The sequence below is a fragment of the Xiphophorus hellerii genome, chromosome 9 (assembly GCF_003331165.1).
Source record: "Xiphophorus hellerii strain 12219 chromosome 9, Xiphophorus_hellerii-4.1, whole genome shotgun sequence".
NCBI classification, from domain to species: domain Eukaryota; kingdom Metazoa; phylum Chordata; class Actinopteri; order Cyprinodontiformes; family Poeciliidae; genus Xiphophorus; species Xiphophorus hellerii.
The window spans coordinates 2434000-2447269 of NC_045680.1; the positions used below are offsets into that span (position 1 = coordinate 2434000).

Here is a 13270-nt window from a genome sequence, read left to right on the forward strand (position 1 = left end):
CAAATGGATTTTCATTCACCATCTGTTTGATGCCCTCAAAGCCACATACACTGCACAATCTTTAGGATGTAATTCATTCAAAATCTCTTGAATGACCTTTGAACTCTGTCCTCTGTCACCCTCTATAGGCCCGTAGTCAATTTAAAAGTCGCTCCACTGCCAACAATGTGTCCATTATGGTGCCGGTGCCCAGTGACGCTGACTCACCCAAGTTCAAGACCAGCACCGGCAGCGCCAAGTGGGTCCCTGAGAAGAGCGCAGTGCAGTGGAACATCAAATCCTTCCCTGTTAGTGTGAAATACTAATTTTCCTAAGTCACTTAAATACACATGTAAACATAGCAAAATGTATTTACACAATGTTCACTGCAGGTGGTGCAAAGTCTGCTTTTTTTGTTGCGCTGTTATCTTCCTTTATATTTTTTAAAATACTGAAGACAATTATATTTACACACTATTTAGGCTTGTGACAAAGTGAAGCTGTTGTGTTTAGATACACAGGATGCATTGCCTGATCTCTTCACATGCATTTTATCTTCTTCCTCTCTGTTTTATTGGTAATTTGCATTTTACTGGCATTTTTTGCTTTAAAACCTGTTTAAATTAATTTCTTTAAAAAACTTTAAAAAAACAAAACAACTTATGCCTATTAATTCAGCTGAGACTCCTTTCATCTGTCAACTTGTGATATCTTCTCTGTAATTCATTAAACCTTCAGCCTGTCAGGAAGGGCTAGGAATTACCGATGTGGTTTTGTTATCCAGCTCATGTGTAACTGCCATGCTATTATTCACCTTTGAACGCTGTAAAATTGCATATTCTCCCAGACAGCCTCAGTTAACAAGAAATTAATGAAGGAGGTTGAGGAAACAAACAAAGCAGGGGCTGGTTGAAATCACAAGCCAGTGGTTACATTCACTTGCAAGCAGCATCAGTCTGTAAATGTTACAACCCTGTATAAACCTGCTCTAAAAATACAATTTTACCTAAAAAATCTACTAAAAATATATGCATCTACAGTTGAAATGTAATTTTCATCAATAATTGAAAGATATTTAGGAATATCTTTAAATTGTGTTTTTCTTTATTTTGTGTAAAAGCGCAAGGTTATAAAAATCTGCAATCGTATTATCTAACTATTAATCAGCCTGCTGTGACAGTTGGGGGACTGCATGACTGCACAATTTTCCTGCCAGATTTGAAGTCATTATTTCCTCTCTACATGGGATGAATATTAAACGTCCAAAGAGAAGTACTTCATTTGAAAGGTTTTAAAGTCAGAACTGACAATAATTGATGTCCAGGCAATAAAACCAAAGTACAGCGTGATAAAGTCAGTGTTGGGATAATGTTCTGAAGAATGATTGACAGTTTTTATGTGTCTCTTGTGGAGCATTATTTGCCAGAAGTTCTATAAAATGTTTCACCTTGTTATGACTGAGGAAGTTGTCTTGACTTACCATAAATGCAGTTTGTTTTTTTTCCTTGTGTAAAATATCTGAAGTTTACAAGACTCTGTGTCATCTGAATGTCAGTAACCAATGTGTTGCCTTGATTTTGTTTCTGTTTCAGGGCGGGAAGGAGTATGTGATGCGGGCCCACTTTGGGCTGCCCAGTGTAGAGAGCGACGAGTTGGAAGCAAAGAGACCAATCACAGTTGATTTTGAGATCCCTTATTTCACAGTCTCTGGGATTCAGGTAGAGGAACAAGTTTCTTATCTTGAACAAGACTTTATGGGTGAAGTAAAATGTTTGAATCTACTTGGTCTTTTTTTGGTTAGTTCACATCACACTAGAAAAATACACTGTGTCCACAATCATTAGAAAAGTGAGCATCACTTGAATGTTTGGATTTATTTGTGTGGCCTCAGTACATCAACACCTGTATCAGTCGTGCATAATTATTAGGCAGCTTCTATTCCTCAGGTAAAATAGGCTATAAAATTGATTTAACTGAGGTCGCACTATTTGGACTTCCAAGATTTTGGGGAGGAAAACTATAATTAACTGAGTAACTATTTGTTACAAATAGTCAACAGAATTGTGAGAAATGTATTGTGGAAAAGAAACGACAAATTATCTGTCAAACATGTGACCTATTCTGCTCCACAGATTATATTTCAGAACTGCAACCTACCAAAAATACAAGATGTTCAATACTTAGTGATATGACCAAGGGGAAGAAGGCTAATTTCTGGTCTACACCAAACATGAAATATCAATATCAAAAATATCTGAAGATGCAGTTGTCAAAGTTTTTTACATCGATGAGATATAAGTGACTCTTGACGGATCAAATGAATGGGGCCATGGCTGGATCAATAATGGTACTATTAAGAACTTGTGGGTTTCTCTGAAACAGGAGATTCATGGAGGAAAACAGTCAACCACTTTGAACAGTGTAACGGAGGCTGTGGTTGCTGCTACATAAATAGTTGATGGTCAACAGATCAAGAAACTGAGACTCCATTGGAGTTTCTGTTGCTGAGGGGGGAAATGGTGGCTGTCCAGGCTACTGATTTTTTTTTTTAACAGAAATGTAAACAGTTTAGTTTACTATTCTTACTTTAACAAAGTAATAAGATGAAAAAAAAAAGTTTTTTCATTTATCTACATAATAATTCTGCACATTAATATCTACCAAATAATTGTTGATACATAGATATTCTCCTAAGGAATCCAGAATCTCACTTTAAATATTCAGGTCTGATGTTAATGAACAATTTTAGACTGGCTAAGAGCACTGTCTTTATTCGGTAATAAAATCAACTTGCCTAATAATTGTGGGCACTCTGTAGACACTTCAGTGCATCATAAAAGTGATAGTTATTGGATTTAGCGATGCACAAATTTCACATCAGCTAGAAACACGCTGCTGCAGACATTATGTGAAGTTAATGGCTGAATTACAAGCTTCAGAATGAATATCTTACAGACTGTGTGTCCGCTTATGTGTAAATGAGTGAAATACCTATAAATAATATGTATATTTATTCAGGTGCGCTACCTAAAGATCATAGAGAAGAGTGGCTACCAGGCGTTGCCGTGGGTGCGCTACATCACGCAAAGTGGAGGTGAGAAAATAAATATTGTTAAAGCTAACAATGAAATACACACACACAACCCTCGGACCTGGATTCATGAGTAAACATGCATTGGTTAAGATAAAGTGTGGGGTTTTTCGAAGGGATTTTTTTAAGCAAAGGGTTTTTCTCCAAAAAAAAAGTTCCAAAAAGAAAGTTAAAACCTAGTGAGCAGTGATTCAGACCCCAGTCAATCCTTGTTATGGGCTTTTTGAATATTAGATTTATGCTCAAGAAAGGCTGAAAGGTCTTATAACCAACAGGGTTCCTACTCAGTGTGGAAGTGTGTGCAATATGATTTTTGAGTTGTGGATAAGTATTGTAAGAAAAAATGGAGAATGGGAAAAAACAAATTGGTGTAAAGGGGTGTATCTATCCATCGGCCATTTGTTTGACCATCGATTTACACATTTGTTTATCCATTCCTTTACTTTTTTGTCTGTTTGTTCATCCATCTGTCTATATCTGCAATTCATAACATTCACAACATGTCCTCAATAAATAAAATTTGATTGATTGGAGAAAAAAAATGGGGCTGAGATGAAAAGAGAAATGTAATGTGATGGAATTGTGAAGGAAAGTGCAAGAAACATGATCAAAATCAAATGCTTCACTTATGTTTATGTCTGAACAAAAATTAAATCAAACATAACCTTCTGTTTGGTGCCACCCTTGTCCTTGGGTGGCACTAAGGACAAGATCTAGAAAGTCTGATAATCTGCTCATACTGCTATACCCTTCCTTTAACATGTAGTAAAACCTTTCCTCTAAACACATTGGGTTTTTGAGAATATTACAAAGCAATTCATATGACAGGATTAGAGTCACATTAAAGTAATACTCTTCAGTATAATCCTCTGTACCTCCCCACTGGGTTCATGAAGGGCACAAACAGAAATGATATGGAGATGGAGACCAAATCCCCATGCTGGCCCACTGCCAGAAATCCTTAAGTGCCAAACCTGCTATCCACAGGGACAAAAGTCATCTTTATTGCATCTGTCATATTCATTACCTGGCTTTGTCAGGAAGATGAGAGGTTGAATGATGCCAAAGAGTGCCAAAGATCTCCCAGGGTGGCACTCTGCAAATGCCACTGCCCCTCACTCTGCCTGCTGCTTCATCAGCAAGGAGGCAAAGGAGAAAGAGGAAGGGGCAGGAGGGCAGCCATGAGTAAAGATGAAAGTAAGAAGAGTGATGAGAAATATGGTGACTGAAGGGAATGCTATCGCCTTTCTCACTGTTGCTTCGACAGCACCGGGGGAGAGAAGGACAAGATCTAATTTCACTCACCACTACTTTCATGCTGATTAAATAATGCCCTGATGCTGTAGACTGAAGGTACTGAGTTATTAATGACTGAACACACACCCAGTCGTACTTTACAGCAGTAAAGTAGCATGAAGCAATGGCAGGTATAAAACATATTGATGCTTTTTCTAATATTTTGAATGGTTTTCTTCTGACTTTTAAGAGGGGATGAGGATAATGTAAACACTATAAGTAGTTTGTAATGGTATTATACTAAGAACTTTATATTAACTGTGAATTTTTTTATATTGATGCTTTTTTCCCTCTTCTGGGGGCGGGGTAAATAAAACAAAGTCGTGTCTTTAGAAAAGCTTGAGATTATGACACTTAAGTAAAAACAAACAAAAAACGTTTTAAACAAGTTTTCTCTCATCCGTTTATTACATATCTCCAATTTTGATGAGTTGAAACAAAAATATATATATATATATATATCTTTTAATTATGGCATTTTGAGCTGAATAGTTAACATGCTCAGTCGTTCCATATGGGAAGAGGCACATGCCAAAGTGTTGTGTGTTTTGTTGAGCTTTTTTATTGAAGCACCAAAGGATGGTGTGAGACGTGAGCATATATTTGACAAGCAGTATTTGCCACATCCCATCAGCTGTTGATGTTGGTTCTGGGTTGGCTCAGAGATCATCAGAACCAACATTAAATAAGGGCTGAGTTTGCATGATCTGTCTGTACAGAAAAATAGTTCTGTGTTCAAAGCTGCACCTGGTTTATGACCATGTTATAGAGAAAATAGTTTAGACTCTTCATGCAGTCTTGTTATTAAGTTAATGAACAATGAATGATAATAACTATTTTTGTCCTATTTCTATTATATTTGTAATCATAAAGGAGCTTTAAATGCTCTTCTGGATTTCCTAGAGACTCCATTCTGTGACTTTTGGCAAATGTCTGGTTATTTCCTTAACAGTGCCAGAATATAATATAAAGTGAATATTTCTGAATCCATGAACACAGTTTCTAACTCAGTTCTTAAATACCATCTTTTGACATGATTGAGTGGTATTATTCAATCTAACCATAAGTACAGTCTGAAGCTTCATCTTGCATCACATATGCAAGATGATATAATGACATTTGTAGATATAATTACATCTATAAATGCTCAGATGTAATTATGAGACACAGACACACACTGTATATTTAACAATAACAATGTAGTGTATGATTTTAGTGCTTCTGTTGGCAGCATTACTGAGATAAACTTTTACATTTTACAATTTGAGCTTAAAATACCCTTTACAGAAAAGCAATTTAAAACTAATTTAATCAAAGAGTCCATGAAACTTGCTGGACATCTCAAATGGAATAGTTATTTTTTTTTAAATTTATTTTGTTTGTTTTCTAACCAAAATTGCATGGTAGGATGATGCATTTAGATAATTGGAAGCCATAATCAGACTTCTAGATGTTTTTCCATTTTTGCTCTGACAAAATTTTGTGTGAAATAGTGTTATGATTTTAAGAAATTGAGGCTTTTTTGGATTCTTACATATACATTTCTGGGGTTCCACTGATTTGGAGGATGCTGTATATTCCAAAGTGAGTAGGTAAATAATGGCAATTAAACATTGATCCATAGATTTGTCCATCATGTATTTGCCTCTTGAAACAAAAGTGGATCTTGTTCATATTTCTCCATGTTTGACTCGAACAGGTGGATTTTACTCACAATTCTGATGCTGAAAAATTATTTACTGGAGATTTTGATGATCTTACCTTTCACAATAAATGTGACTTAATGTGATATTTAGATTTTATTTGGGAAACAACCTTCACTTCATTTAAACTTTATCAAATATTTAAAATATGATTTATTGGAATGCATCTACTTTGATAGCACTTCTGATGGCACGTTTTGGGGTGTTGCGGGAACGGCGTTAATGCTCCGCTGTTACATTTCTTGGCAGATTACCAGCTCCGGACGAACTAAAGGGCACAGCTGCTGCTGCTAGACGAATGGGTAGTTCCTCCTTCTGCCTGTCTCCGTCTCCTCTGTCTCCATTTCTCCAGCTTGGAGTCAGGAGACGACAGCTGAGGACAAGAGCAGGAGGACATCTGAACATTTCCCCCCCACTGTAAATGGTAACTGGAAGTCATGTCTTCCGCATTTACAATCTTCAAAGATGGAAGAAGTGTTTCATCACCTCTGACCTACATTTCATCGAAGGGTTTTCCAGGACTCTAGTGAAACGTTTTTATTACATGAATAATAAATTAACAACTTTGGTTCAGACTTCTGCTGCTCCAAATTTAATGTCATATTTCTGTTGATTTAGCACACAATTTAAGTAAGAACTTGACATTTTAAGTGTTACTCTTGATGTGATGTTTTGTATGTATAACATGTAAATTAACTGATTACATGGAGCAGTAGCAGCTCTGAGCTAAAGCAGGTTTTTATTTCTAAGAGGGACATCGATAATGGAGATTTGTGATATGATAAATTTAAAATGTGCCATGTGCTTCCAATTTCTCTTCGTCAATGGAGAACATTACCTTGTTGCTTTATGACGGATCGTAACCACAGCTTTAAATCAGTCGGCTCATTAAACTGTCAAAGTTCCCATTCCCCATATTTGTTGTCATTAATATTTCAATCACTTTGAAACATCACTGTGATACAGTTTTATCTCTGATATATATTCTGCCTGAAATGCAATACAAGTTCAGGGCCCTGAAAATGTCTACCATCACCACAGGCACTGTGAACATAATCCTCGGTGCACTGAAACCAACACCAGCAACCAGGTCAATGATTAATAAGGCACAATATTGTCAGAGGCATCGACTGTAAGATAAAACCCACTGACTGAGGTTATAACCTTGTCCCTGTTGTTGAAATCTGCTTTACAGCTTTGAAACTCTCCAGGAAGAAGTATGAGAAAAACAATCTTGATCTTATCTTTTGTTTATGCAGCATAATTTTATCCAGTTTGGATTCAAGCATCAAAGAACAAATGGGTTAAGAAGTCTTAACAGTGTGATGGGAAGGGCTAAGGTAGAATAGGTTGTTTTTGTTTTTTGCTTCACAAAATTTTGACTTTGTAAACTTATAACTCTTACCAGTACTGTTTTCTTTTGCTGGCTTTTGACATCTGGGTTTTACAATTTTTTGGGCCCGTTTGTGATACTTAAAACTCACTCTCTTTTATAGATTTTACATCACGTTACTTCACTGCTTTAAACAGTTGGTTTTAGAATATTTTTAAGGGTCTCTATTGCAATCAGTCCTTCATCTTGGATCAGAACAAACATAAGTGGGCCTTTTTTTAAATGTGTGATATTGTCTGATTTATTTATCAACTGCTTGTCCATAGGAAACAAAGGGATATATTTGGAAATAAACAATTTTTTGTAACCAGTCTTGAACGTTTGCTTCCTTGCTTTTTACCAGACCAACTCCTACTTTGTAAATAATGTCATAAAATTACCTACATACCATTGTTAGAAATTAATTCTCCTTTCTCTGCAGAGATGATCTTCCATCGAACCATTTGGGACTCAGTGTATTTATGTTACACCTTTTATACATTAGTAAAAGATTGTTCTTTAAAATACATTATTTCATTCTAATTCAGAAAGTGATAGCATATTTTCTTAGACGTCTTCACCGCTCTCTTAATCATTCATCACATTGTTGAACGCTGTTTTGCCATCAGCTGCAGATTTATGTTTTCTATTCTGAGCAGATTTGCACACCTGGATTTGGCAGTTTATTTCTTTCTGTCTGGCAGAGCCTTTTGAGCTTTGTCAAACTGAAGAGATGGGCCACTCAAAAACAGTCAGATGATTATTTTCTTTAAGTGCCTCTCAGTATATGTGTGCATTTATCCCTGTCAGCCCTGAAAAATACAAGTGTGTCCTAGACTCGCTGTAGCAAAGCCATCCTGCACATTAGGGATGTTTTGGCGAAGTGCTGGGCATTTGTCAGTCCAACAGTAATGTGCAAAAGTCTTAAACCAGCTCTCCTTTCCATGGATTTTGCTTCAGATAACATTTAAACATTTTGGACAGTGGTTATTTATGCATTTGGAAACTCTGTAAAAGAACCTAAAAAGACCAAATCTGTCTTTGTGCATCCGAATCATGCTAACAGCACAGAGGCCTCTGAAATGCAGTCATAGGTATTGGTTTGTATGTGTGGTGTGGGAGGGTGTGCAGGCAACACACACCTCTTACTAATGATGCTATTGTCTGTCAGCTTGTGCTCCTGTATAATCACACACCGATGTGGGGCTGGCGGATTCCGATCTGAGTGAGTTAGCTACTGCAGTGGCAGTTTTATAGGTACACCATGTCATCACAACCAGTTTGAAAAGGCCCTGAGTTTGACTTTGTAATTTTTGTTTCACCCACTATCAGTTTGCTATCAGCTTGTCCATAAATATCTTAGAGGGTTTTATTTCTTTGTCTCTGAGTCATTAAAGTCACAGAAACGCAAGAAACAGGGTCAGTGCTGGATTTGTGTGTGTGTTGTCCTTGGAGCTCTGTTGTCTACTGATTGTGACTAATCAGAACAGACAGACTTTTTCTTCTTGCTTTAAGTCCTTTTCTGGTTGGTTGCTCAGTCGAGCCATACATTTGAATCTCCGATGAATGCAGGTGCCTCTGCACTTTTTCCAATTAACAATTATTGAGGCCACTGAGCTCCAGGGATTGCCAGAAGCTTTTTAAATTCTCTTTTGCTCTTGTCAGGGTCTATACTTTACCACGGTTTTATCAGTCGGGTCTGCTGGGGCCTTCTTGGGCTTTATAGCTTACTTTCTATCCTTAAATGCATTGAGTTATTGGGTCTTACAAACACAAGTGTGTGTTCCCCCAAAATTTCATCCAAGTTCATATAGAAGTAGATTTTAAAGCAAAAACTATGCAACTGACCAACACTTTAGGCTAACAATGTCCTAATTTTCTGAATATTATATTTGAGTATTGTATTTTTCGGACTATAAGCCGCTTCTTTTTTCCCACGCTTTGAACCATGTGGCTTATAGCCCGGTGCGGCTTATATCTGTAAGTTTCCAGTTTTAAAAAAAAAACTTTGTGGGTGCGGCTTATAGTGAGGTATGCGCTATAGTCCGGAAAATACGGTATTTGGTTGTTTTTTTTTGGAAAAAGAAATTTATCTCTTAATTTCTTCATCTCATCTGGGGCTGATTGCCTTCGCTGGACATGTTTTATACAAGCCAAAATCACAACAGCTTTTATTTTGTTTGTTGTGTTCAGGAGGAAAAAGTGGTACTAGCCTACACCAGCCCCTAAAGATCATGGCCTTGTGCATTGTTCTCTCAGTCTGCTGTCTGTCATCTCACTAACAATGGCGAACTGTTTGACCCTGTTTGTCTCAAGGCAGCAAGATGTGCGTTTGTGTTCAGACAACAAAGCGGCATGATCTGCATGAACACTCGGATGAAAAACAATGGAAATTTGTTGTTTATCTGAGATGAAATTAAACTGAACAGCTTGTCAAACTTTTAACAAAAGTAAAATAGTTTTTATTCATTCAAAATGTTATGCCAGCTGCAAGAAAAAAAACTTCCTGTTTATCAAAGCATCTTTGCTTTTCAGCTCTTTTCTTTCTTTAACTAAACAGACCTCATTACTGCAGATGAGGCCCCAATCTGTCTATCCAAATCAGTTCTGAAAGTTCATTTGGAAGGATGTTTCACTGAAGTAAAAAATTCTGGTCAGATGTTTACAAGCACACCATATTATTTTTGACTTTTAATGATGCATTCAAGCTCTGACTTTCAAAGTGTGATGTTGACCCAACAACCTCAGAGGCTTTCTGACATTTTTGTGTTTGTAGCCGTCCCCAAGGCTTCTGGTACTGTTCTGGCTGGATATTTGACCACTGCTGGTTAGTTTTCTGGCACAAGTCTGGCATTTAAGAACATTTTCAATAGGGTTGATGTTGAACCTTTCCCAGAAACTTGCTGTTTGCCTGTTTTAGTTTTTCCAAAACCAGTTTTGATGTGTGTTGGGGATCATTGTCCTGATGAGACTCAAAGTATCAACCATCTAACCTTCTGTACAGCATAGAGAGATTACCAGTGTTAGGAAGATTTTCCAATGATGCCTTAAATAAGGTGTTTTGAATGATGTGACATTACGCTGTCAAAAACCACAGATTTCTGAGATGAACCAGGGATGTTGTGGCAGTGGGAGTGATCATTTCAGTTTCATCTGTCAGCTGGGAAGAATGACCATATAACTATTACTTATTTTCTCTCAGCTAATAGAAAAAATAAATAAATGTGAAATCCAAACATCCTAAAATAATGTCCCAGCTAATGTAGGTGTCATCAGTACAGAGATGATAACATATATTGAAATCATTCCTACTGGAAAAACATAAAGAAAGCAACAACAACAACAAAGAACTAGGGCCTAAAACAAAGTTTCGAGGAATTTCTCTAGACAGATCACTTTCTGACATGATCCACTTTTTGTTTTTTTGAAGCAAATGCATCTTGAAAAATAAACTTGCATGCTGTGTCAACATTTCACCCTGGAAGAAGAACTACGCAACCACACTAATATAAGAAGAACTAAATTCTTTCACATTCATGTCACTAAGTGTGGTTCTGAATAAACAAGAGCTTGAAAAAACAGTTCATAAACATCATATTTCATTGGAAATCTTTCCATCCTTTATTCTCCCATTTGTATTCCAGATTGTGCTTTTATCCTGAACAATTATCTATTATTGTACTAATATTAGTCAAAGGTTTTGTCCAGGGGTCAGATGAATAATTTTTGATGTGAATTAGCATAATTTTGAATGCAATACCTGCAAAATAAAGCGGACCCTTTAAACAAGCAGATGTTACTTTTATGACATTTATTACAATGCATTTAGCTGCTGCTCATAGCAACAGCTGCTGCCACATTTGCAACGTGCTGAACTGTAAAATGTTCGTATTGTCTCTGAATATTCAGAATCACTTAAAACAACATTCATCCTCTTATTAAAAAATGTCCTTTTTATACTTTAAGTTGATGCTCTTCATAACACTAACTTCTCATCGACTGTACCAATGTTGCCGGAGATTCTATACATAAATAAACGTAATTATAGGCCAGATTTCGTACACTTTAAATGTTTTTAAACAATATTAATATACAAGAATATACAGTCCCAACCAGATATGTAGCTACTCTGTATAAAAAAGATACATAACCATTTTTTTTCTCACTGACATTAAAGCAAATCAATAGCTTCCAAATTAGAATAACTGAAATAATTTTGTTTTGCTAATTTCCAGATTATTGAAACAGTGTTTTTTCTGTTGTTTTTTGTTTTTAATTTGTTCAAATCAGAGGTTTATGTAGATTTCCCTGGTATTTGGTACAATTTTCTTTTACCACAAATATGTTGTCTCAAACATTTTGGGTGACTTATAACAGGATTAAAATCAAGGGGTAAGCTGGTCGCTTCAGAATATTGACATGATCACTTTATAACTAGTCTTGTAAATGACACCAAATGTGTAAACCAGACAGGGCAGGCCATTCTCTTCCTGGTGTTTTGACAAATTTGCTTTCATTTGTCCACAATGTCACACCAGGTTTTAGCTGTTGTCCTAAAATACGTGTCTCAATCTTTCTATTCTTCCAAAGCCATGACATGATTTCTCAAATTGTTTAAAGGCGCATTATTCTATGTGAACTTCTGACTTTGATAAAAGCAAAAAGCAAAACATGAATAATGTTATCTTGGTTGACTTATGATGGCACAAAATAGTTATGTCTTTTTATACAGTGTATGTAAATAACTAATTTCAACTGTATTATTTGTATTATTGTCATTATTGTGCTTCACTATTATAAAATATTTGATTTTTGCTCTGTATTTGATCAGCTTCATATAAATCTTCCAAATTTGTTTCATTTGTCTTTCATGCACATTTGAATGAAGAAAATAATGGATCTTGTTTTAAAATCTTTTGATAATTCGGGTTAAATTTTCTCCAATAAACTTGAAACAGGAACCATCCAACACGGCTTCATTGCAGTCGGACCTCATATGAGGTTGGCCAAGCTGGAGGCGGTCTCTCTGCGAGCGTGGCGGTCCATGTGTCCTGACACGGTAAACACATTCAGAACTCGGTCTACAAGTCTCCGTCCGTGCCTTGTCCTCCCCAGCAGGACAGCCACCACAGTGTATATCCCAACGCCCACGACGGCGACTCCTCCACCCGTCAGCAAAACCACTCCAGAGATGTACATGTCATTGAGGGCTTGGCCCGGCTTCGGCATATGGTAAACCAGCGCCAAATGCAGGAGAACCCCTCCACAAATCAACAGCGACATCCCTGTGATCAGAACCACCAAGATGTCAGACAAGCCGCCGCTCTTCAGCATTTCTATCTGTTGTCGACTCCGGACGCAGTTCATGTCCTGCACGGCCGAGCTGAGCAGCTGCTTGAGCAGGACCCCCAGAGCCAACAGGCACAGGGCCGTTCCTGCGCCGAGCCGCCATTCGCTCGATACGCTGGTGGTGGTGGAGAGAAGGCCGACGCCTCCGAGTCCGCAGCCCAGGATTAGGAGCACCGAGACACTGTAGCAAAGTAAAGACCGCCCGGGGTTTCTGAACCACCACAGCTCCACCTGCTCCTCAAGGATGCTGTGCTGAATTTGGGCCGGGTCCGCCGGACCGTTAAGGCCCAGATCTGGGCTTCTGTCTTCATTCAGTGGGGGGAAGTTGTCCAACTCTGGCATCCTGCTGAATATGGACAACAGCAGAATCCACCAATGACCTTAGTCTTTTGTCAGATTTCTCGGTGACAAAAACAAAAGAAGATTCCAGATGATTTAAATAAAATACTCATGATTCTAACTGTGGAAATCTAAAACTCT

At 37.3% G+C, this 13270-nt stretch overlaps 2 protein-coding genes across 2 annotated transcripts in view; one reads left to right on the forward strand and one right to left on the reverse strand.

Annotated features, from left to right (window-relative positions):
* The window catches only part of ap1m3 (adaptor related protein complex 1 subunit mu 3), a 38277-nt gene extending 30503 nt beyond the window's left edge, over nucleotides 1-7774 (forward strand). Inside the window, exons 9-12 of the mRNA XM_032572218.1 lie at nucleotides 129-287; nucleotides 1572-1697; nucleotides 2998-3073; nucleotides 6319-7774. Coding sequence (XP_032428109.1) covers nucleotides 129-287; nucleotides 1572-1697; nucleotides 2998-3073; nucleotides 6319-6341 — 384 coding nt within the window. The 3' untranslated portion in view covers nucleotides 6342-7774. The remainder of the gene's footprint in view (nucleotides 1-128; nucleotides 288-1571; nucleotides 1698-2997; nucleotides 3074-6318) is intronic.
* Nucleotides 7775-10684: 2910 nt separating this feature from the next.
* On the reverse strand, nucleotides 10685-13231 carry tmem125a (transmembrane protein 125a). Its single transcript, XM_032572219.1, has one exon. The coding sequence runs from the start codon at nucleotides 13130-13132 to the stop codon at nucleotides 12434-12436; it is 699 nt and encodes a 232-aa protein (XP_032428110.1). The 5' UTR covers nucleotides 13133-13231; the 3' UTR covers nucleotides 10685-12433.
* Nucleotides 13232-13270: the final 39 nt, after the last annotated feature.